Raw genomic sequence first — 7,914 nt, 5'->3', positions numbered from 1 at the left:
AATCAATCAATCAATCAATCAATCAATCAATAAATCAATCAATTTTATTGTCAACTACAATTTACAATGCAATCGCGATTTCAGTTTCAGTAAAAACTGTTCATGGGGGGGGAATGTTTTGCCTCAAAAAGGCCATGTTTGCCTCAGAACATGGACTTTGGCGCATTCTTATGACCTCCTCACCGTGAGGCGCTTCCCTATAGCGCTGCCCTTAGTATGTAGTATATAGTATATATTATATAGCCTATAGTATATTATTCAGGCTAATGTTACGCTGCATAAAATACTATAGGATCCATCGAGGTATATGTGGATTTTCTTGGTGTGTTCATCTATTGACAATGAAATTACCTTTGGAACATCTTCCCACAGCCGGCAAACTGCTTGTTTTTGCAGCCAAATGTTACACATTTTGGCATTTTTACTGCGTGTCTCCGTGGGAGTGGGGAGTACCAGCATGGCGGACGATGGCTTCACTTTTTTCATGCAATCAGCAATCCAGTGAATAAATAGAGATCAGTGGTTCAGACCAGCATACCCATAGTCCATACCCGTTTATCCCTTTAGCTTTGTGCAAAATCTAAACTTTAAACTACATCTACTGGTGTGAAACCCTTTACTCATGTACAAAAAAACTATTTAATGACTTACTTTATGGTGTTTTTTTTTTATTGTTTTATATTTTACGTGACTAAAGGGATACACGCCTGTCGAGGTAGTTTAAAATCTATTTTTCGTATAAAACTGAAACTGGGATAAACGCAAGTTTGACGTCTTGCACATGCGTATTGACTATGGGTATGCTGGTCTGATGGGGTATGCTGATCTGACAGAACAGTGGCATGAATTTAGAAAAATATCTCTGCTTCTTCCACCGATATAAACAACATTACAAGCAAGAGGAATCTGTCCAAATTAAGGGCATCTGAAGTCTTCCCAGTGGTACCGTAGAGGGAGGCTCTGTCAGACGGCCACAGAGTTATTACTCAGCACTGAGTCTCAGAGATGTTTTATCTTGTTATTAACTCGGTTCATTCTGATATCCATATCTGTGCTCGACAGACAGAGAGAGAGAGAGAGAGAGCAGGGCTCAAATAAACTCCTGTTTTAATTTGATTTTGTCAGATTCATAACGGCACTTTTAAAAGAGCGTGACATGCAAATGTTCTCCGTGGTTTTTTATTGCAAAATTATTTCCAAAGAAGTTACTGAGGGAAGGAAAGAAAGTGCATGTGTTTATGTGTGTCTTTAATTACTGCCATGTATTTTCCTCAGTTTTACAATACTTCAATTTTATTTTGTATTTATTTAGTTAATTGAGTTACTCTTTTCACACATTTCATCCTTATTGAATGGAGAGAGTTGCTTGTAATGTTTATGAAACGACCACCGCAGGTGTGGTAACTAGATTTTGTTGTGATGTATTCAAAGTTTGATATTTGTACCGTGCTCCAAATAAAGGAGGCGTTATGTTAGAATTTCAGTACGCTGTCAGGAAAGCAACAAGAAAAGCTATTGGAGGGAAAACCGTCTGCTCTGAAAAAGCTTGGAAGTGGAAATGGTTCCAACCTCCATGAGAGGAAATGTCTTTGAGAACAGAGGGATGTTGCTAAACAGCAGCACACAACACAGGCGTATTTTGGGGGAGTGGCTGAGAGTGCAGACGTACATTTAAAAATTCTCCACTTTCCTTGGCTGATCCCCTACAGTTCCTTTTTAAAAATCAATCTAAAATATTCTTTCTGTCATGATTTGTTGACATTAAGATCTAAATAGAAGCGCCATCTCCTGGTCGGACCTAATTCAGGGAAAGGGAGGGGTCAGAGTCATAAAAAAAGTTGGGTTCATGGAGGGGATTTTGCTGGGAGTTGCAGGGAGGTGGGCTGCCATTCGGCTGGGAAGGGCCACTTTGAATGGATGCTACTGTAAAGAGAGGAATATTATCCAATTTCTCGGCAAAAACAATAAATCAGCTGATGGTTCGTTTTCAGAAATTGCTCATTTTAGTTAAAGAAAGTGAAAAAACAAAATTACTGGTATGTCTTTGTTTATTCCAATTTTTTTTTCAGACTAAATGTACACTCAGCCTTCAGCTCCTGAAGCCAAACTTTCTTAAAACAAAACAGAATAATCTAAAAACCTGAAGTAGAAAAGGTTCACTTGATGATTCAGAGCTAAAAGGTGTTTAGCTCTGATCTTTCTGTATCTCTGCTTCTGTCTCCTTTAACCCCAGTCGGCCTCAGCAGATGGCCGCTCACACTGAGTCTGGTTCTGTTGGAGGTTTCTTCCTGTTAAAAGGGAGTTTTTCCTCTCCACTGTCGCTACAAGCATGCTTAGTGTGAGGGATTGCATTCAAGTCAATGAGTTGATGCAATCAACTGGTTTTCCTTAGATAGAAAACTTTGAATGAATCTTGACTGGATGAACTGGTGAACTGTAAAGTGTCTTGAGATGACGTGTGTTGTATTTTGTCGCCATAGAAATAAGCTGAATAATTTATTATGTTTGTGATGCTAATCTGTCTCTTCTCTCTTTGGCTATAGCGCATCTGTGGCTAGCAGAGGAGGACCAGCACATGACCCTTGACCCCGCGCTGACCCTCGAACCCAACCAGCTCAACAACGACCTTAACCACAACCATAACCTGGGCGAGCCCAAAGGGCTGGACACCCACGCTGTGAACAAAGACTGAAGGCGGTCTACCAGAGCGCGGCTCAGCGGCGACCACCATGACGACGATGAGGCGAAGGGGGGAAGAAGGTTAATGAAGGAAAACACTATAATAGAGACTTTATTTAAGATGATTTAAAATAAAAAAACTACTACCATCAGAAGGAGAACTGTACGTCTGAGACGGTCTTCTCTGGACCGCCGAGATGGACCTAATGACTTTCCAAGCATCTTCGCACACTCAACCAGACGATGGACACCTTCCTTTGTGTTTCCTGTGGTCTGAATGCATCTTGTCTTTGTTGTCATGGCTTCTGTTCTCCTTTCTTTTCTCTGGATGAAGCTACCTGTCCGATGAACACTTCCTGCAATCATCGCCGACACATTCCTAGCAGAGATCTTTTCTAACGGACCGAGACCTGTCGCCACCGTCGCTCTCGGTAGAACGTATTCTACCGCTGAATAGAAACTGTCGACAGACCAAGCACATTCCCGTCATGCTAGCGGCTCCTTGCCCCCCTACCCCACGCCTTTTTCGCCGTCATGACTTCCTGTTTCTGATGCTTTTTAATCCAGTTTATTCACTCCCGGAGGTAGTGCCAGCTGCGCCGCCTCCCCAACCCCCCGCCCCCACTACACAATCTGCTCTATTCCATTGACTGTTTTTTTCTTCTGTATTTTTAAAAATGCAGTACAGGTGCTCGATGTAAATACAGAGATATACAGCGAAGTCGACGTTTAAAACGTTTGGCGATGAGGGAAAAGTAGAGGAGTGACGGCGGTTTATCGCTCACACAATCATATGGCCTCCGTTCTTCTGGAGTGGGAAAGAAGAACTAAAAATAATGGAGGAGTGAGAACTGTTTGTTTCTTTAAAGCCCCTTTTTTGCTTCCTCTTCCATGTCAAACCTGGAGGACTGTAGTGTTGCAGATGTTTGTATAATACTGCCACCGATCATTGTTGCACAGTGTTACTGACTACTGAAAACGGTTTGATGTATTTACTTTAAGTTGAGAAAAAAAAAATAGCATAAAACTGGAAAAAAGACATAATGTGTATAGCCTTAGATTACAAGTCATCTGTTATTGCTACTTCAAAAGCTATGTAACTGTGCTAGACTGTAGGATGTAGGGTTGATTTTACTTTCGACTTTTTTATGTACTGTACATTAATGCCTTGTCCATTTACTGATTGAAAAAAAACGAGAAAAAAAAAGAGGAAAAAGATGACAATCGTCTCCTGTGCCCCCATATATACAGATCCGTTACGCATAGAGGGACTTCTCCTTTGGATTTCTTTCATTTGTTTGGATTCTCAGAAGTATTTTGCACTGTGATAGTATTATAAATCCAACCTATACAGTACAAAACTAGCTAATGAACTAAAACGAGCGTGTGTTTGTGTGTCCCTTGGCATTGTGAAATGTTTCTATGTCATTTCTTTGTGAACCCAGAGGAAAAAAAAAAAACCCAGAGAGAAAAAAAAATAGTCTAATGCGGTATGTATACTCCAACTATAATACTTCTTTTTTATTTTTTAGTTTGATCAACATCTATACTGTATGTGGCTTTGAAAAATGGTTCCTCAGATTTTTTTTGTTCCTTTCTGACCTACAGCATAGACCTGTTACTGCTCCCCCCCCCTCACCTGGGTGACATCCAGAGCTTAGACTCCAGCCTGAGCGGACTTTGCTCTGCCAGTCTTTTCTTTAAGCTACATTCGAATCATTTCTATAGACCACCATAAACCATACTTTCAATTTTACAGAGGAGATTTAAAATCGAAATACTAACCAAGAAGAAGCATTGAAAAGTGAGAAGTTATTGTTTTTCGGGGATTTGGAAATAGGGTCAAAACAAACCAGCTGGATGCATACTGGTGAAATCACTGACCAACAGCTTTGACCTTTGACCTTATCTCTGTTTTCTGTATAAAGATGAGATTCGTGGTGAGAGTGGAGCTCGGGCTCTTTTCCTTCTCTAAACCAGCTATAAAGATCATTCCATTCCACATATGATGTAAAAACCTGTCTTGTGAGCTGAACACTCTATGTTTTGCTGTATCCTTATGGCAGATGCTTCGTTTTGTAACTACTGAACTGTACTTATAATAAAAATAAAATGTATTCAAACTAAAGAAGCGAAGTGTCGGAGCAGTGGCCTGTGTTAATGGTCCAATATGATGAAAAAAATACTTTGTGTTATCATGCTAACAATTTAGAAAAATGACCACCAGACTCTAGAGCGGAGGTCTTTAACAGGGGGTCTGCGACCCCTAGGGGGTCCATGGAGGTACTGCAAGGGGGTTGCGAAAGCTTTGTTTGATTTTAATTTTTTTTTTTTATATTCCCCGTTTCTTTTTTCCACTAATTCAAACATCTTTAAATCCACATTAACATGAATTCAATCCACTGTAGTAAACAGATAAATGGAGGCAGAAGATGTCTTTCAGCCATCAATGCACACATTCAGCGACACACAGGAGCTCTTTCAAGCTGGGCACAGTTTCATTTGCAACACCTGTCCCATCAACCAGGAATCGGAATCAGAAATACTTTAATTATCCCAGGGAGAAATTACTTTCTTTACATTACTCCATCTGTAATAGAGTGAGTATAGAAACAGTTTGATAGAACCAAATGAGAAGGAGAGATCTCATAGCTGGTTATTCACCAAACCTTTGTTTCCTTCTCTGGTCATCATGTCAAGATGAAATATGGACACTGGTTCCCAATGTCCAAAAACCCTGGTCATGGCATATGGCCCAACATTCTTGAGAAGAACACAGAAAAGTGTTGACTCTGGGAGAACGGGAGCATGCAGCATACATCTGTGTCAATTTCCCCTCCTGTTATTAATAGTCTGTAGATAATAATAAATTCTTGCTTTTTTAATTTAGTGGGGCAATAATAATGAACACAGTCAAATACACAGAAATCAAATGAACATTTTCTAAATAAAACAAAAATTCGCCATCAAAGCCAGTGGTACTTCACACACGGCTATGCAGAGAGAGGGCTGCTACACAACAAAACAGACACATATTCATCCAGGGCTCAGTATGTGTACTTGTGCGTTCTCATGTGCTCGTGAAACGTCACATTATCAGCCTTAGTACTGTTCCAGTTCGCAAGAACAAGAGGACCGAGAACGGACAAAGTGCCTAGATGTTCTCGCACCTCCCTCTTTACCCATCATGCATCGAGCAGATTTGTCTGTTCTTGAGATTGACAGCTGTCCCAGCATGCACTGGGGCAGCAGCAGCTTTCAATGGAGCACTCACAGAGCTCAGAGTATTAAGTTAAATGTTCTCTTTTCTGTTGCCATTGTTCAATAAAAGTACGTTTTAAGATCATTTGAGGCAAGAACATTATACTTTAAAGCGTCTCTGTATGGCCCATTTACCGCTTTAATGCATAATAAAAAAAAAAAAAAATCAGAAGTTGAGAGGATCGTGGCAACCAGCGGACTAACCGCAGCCAGGACTAACCTTAGCCCGTCTGCAGCAGCCGGAGCTAACATTAGCCCGTCTGCGGCAGCCAGGCTAATGTTAGCCCATCTGCAGCAGCCCAGGCTAACGTAGTCCGTGGGCTAACCTTAGTCCGTCCACAGGACCCAGGGCTAACGTTAGCCCGTCCGCAGCAGCCAGGGCTAACGTAGTTCGTGGGCTAACGTTAGTCCGTCCACAGCACCCAGAGTTAACGTTAGCTCGTCTGCAGCAGCCCTCTCTCTGCATAGCCGTGTGTGAAGGAATGCTGGCTATGATGGCAATTTTTTTGTTTTATTTGGCAAAATGTTTAGTTGATTTGTGTTTATCTGACTGCATTCATTATTATTCCCTAACTAAATGTAAAAATGAATAATTTATTATTATCTAGAGACTATTAATAACAGGAGGGGGAATGAAGCTCCAGGTGAGCTGAGCGTGTGGTGATGTCATCAGTACGCTTCTGTTTCAATTGACCCATATTTATGCTGTGTGCCCCCCCTCTCCTGTGTTCTTCTCAAGAACGTACTTGGCAAGGACACGAGTCCGTACTCGTGTCCTGGGCCTTCCACGAGGTCCCAATGGGACATGTCTGGAACACCTCCCAAGGGAGGCGACCAGGAGGCATCAGGAACAGATGCCTGAGCCACCTCAGCTTGCTCCTTTCAACGTGGAGGAGCGATGACTATACTCCGAGCTCCTCCTGGGTAACTGAACTCCTCATCCGATCCGGAATGGAGCGCCCAGCCACCCTATGAAGGAAACTCATTTCGGCCGCTTGTATTCGTGATTTTGTCCTTTCAGTCATTACCCAGATGTCATGACTATCTTTGCCCCTGGATTCAGCTCCATCTTCACCACGACAGTCCGATACAGCGACCGCATCACTGCCAGCGTTACACCAATCTGTCCCTCACTCCTCACTCATGAGTTCAGTCGCATTATCTTTATTCATACTGTAACAGACGTCACTAAATATCTGATTTGGTCTTTAAATCTCATCTTTTCCAACTGAACGTTTCATTCTGTCCTGAAGTTGATTAAAAACAGGCTTTTTAATGGATTCTTTTTTCCCCAGCTAAGCAGAATAACCCTGGCTAAAAGTGTGATGAATATTATCATTGTTTTGTTATTATTATTTTCTGTTTATTCATGGTGTGGATCCTTACGGGGGGAATGGTGAATAATCAGGAACAGGGTCTGGATTCAGCAGATTTTAGAATCTCTTTGAGTTGATAACTTTGAGGCATCTCATCGGTTCCTCCATGTTTAAACTGACTTCAGGTCACAAACCGATGATAGAAATGGTAAAGGCAAAGATTTATGGAAAGAAACAAAAAGGAAAATAATAAGTTGTTGATCTTTTGAAGACGTTATTCTGTTTTGTTTTTTTTTTTTTTTGAAAAAAAATATCAAATCACATTCTGAAACACATTTCAAGGTTTTTCAGTCTTCGATGGGACAGAAAATGTTATTTTTAGTAAGAAGTCGTACAGACTTTCTGGTGGAACAAATCAATAAGCTGCTTCTGTTGAAGTATTTAAGAAATCTCTCTACAAAAAGTTAAATATCAGATTGATTAATTTTAAGTGAATGTATTTTTCTTGTTTTGAGCTGGTAAGAAAGATGATTTTCCAATGAAATAAGATGATTTTTGTTTTCAAATAATAAAAAAATAACCAAATCATCTTATTCCAGCTGCCTAATGATCTTATTTTAAAGGCAAAAAAAAAATCCTCATTTCATTGGCAGATCAC

General features: G+C 40.7%; 1 protein-coding gene across 4 annotated transcripts in view; it reads left to right on the top strand.

The window, feature by feature from the left end:
• The window catches only part of LOC107086799 (zinc finger protein 536-like), a 291,793-nt gene extending 286,996 nt beyond the window's left edge, over positions 1–4,797 (top strand). For all 4 annotated transcript variants that reach the window (XM_015377994.1, XM_015377995.1, XM_015377996.1 and 1 more), the window contains one exon: positions 2,544–4,797. In XM_015377994.1, the coding sequence (XP_015233480.1) occupies positions 2,544–2,692 (149 nt within the window). In that variant the 3' untranslated portion in view covers positions 2,693–4,797. The remainder of the gene's footprint in view (positions 1–2,543) is intronic.
• Positions 4,798–7,914: the final 3,117 nt, after the last annotated feature.

The sequence above is a fragment of the Cyprinodon variegatus genome, unplaced genomic scaffold (genome assembly GCF_000732505.1).
Source record: "Cyprinodon variegatus isolate N-32 unplaced genomic scaffold, C_variegatus-1.0 Scaffold162, whole genome shotgun sequence".
Taxonomy (NCBI): Eukaryota; Metazoa; Chordata; class Actinopteri; order Cyprinodontiformes; family Cyprinodontidae; genus Cyprinodon; species Cyprinodon variegatus.
This window is presented reverse-complemented; position numbering and strand designations above follow the sequence as displayed.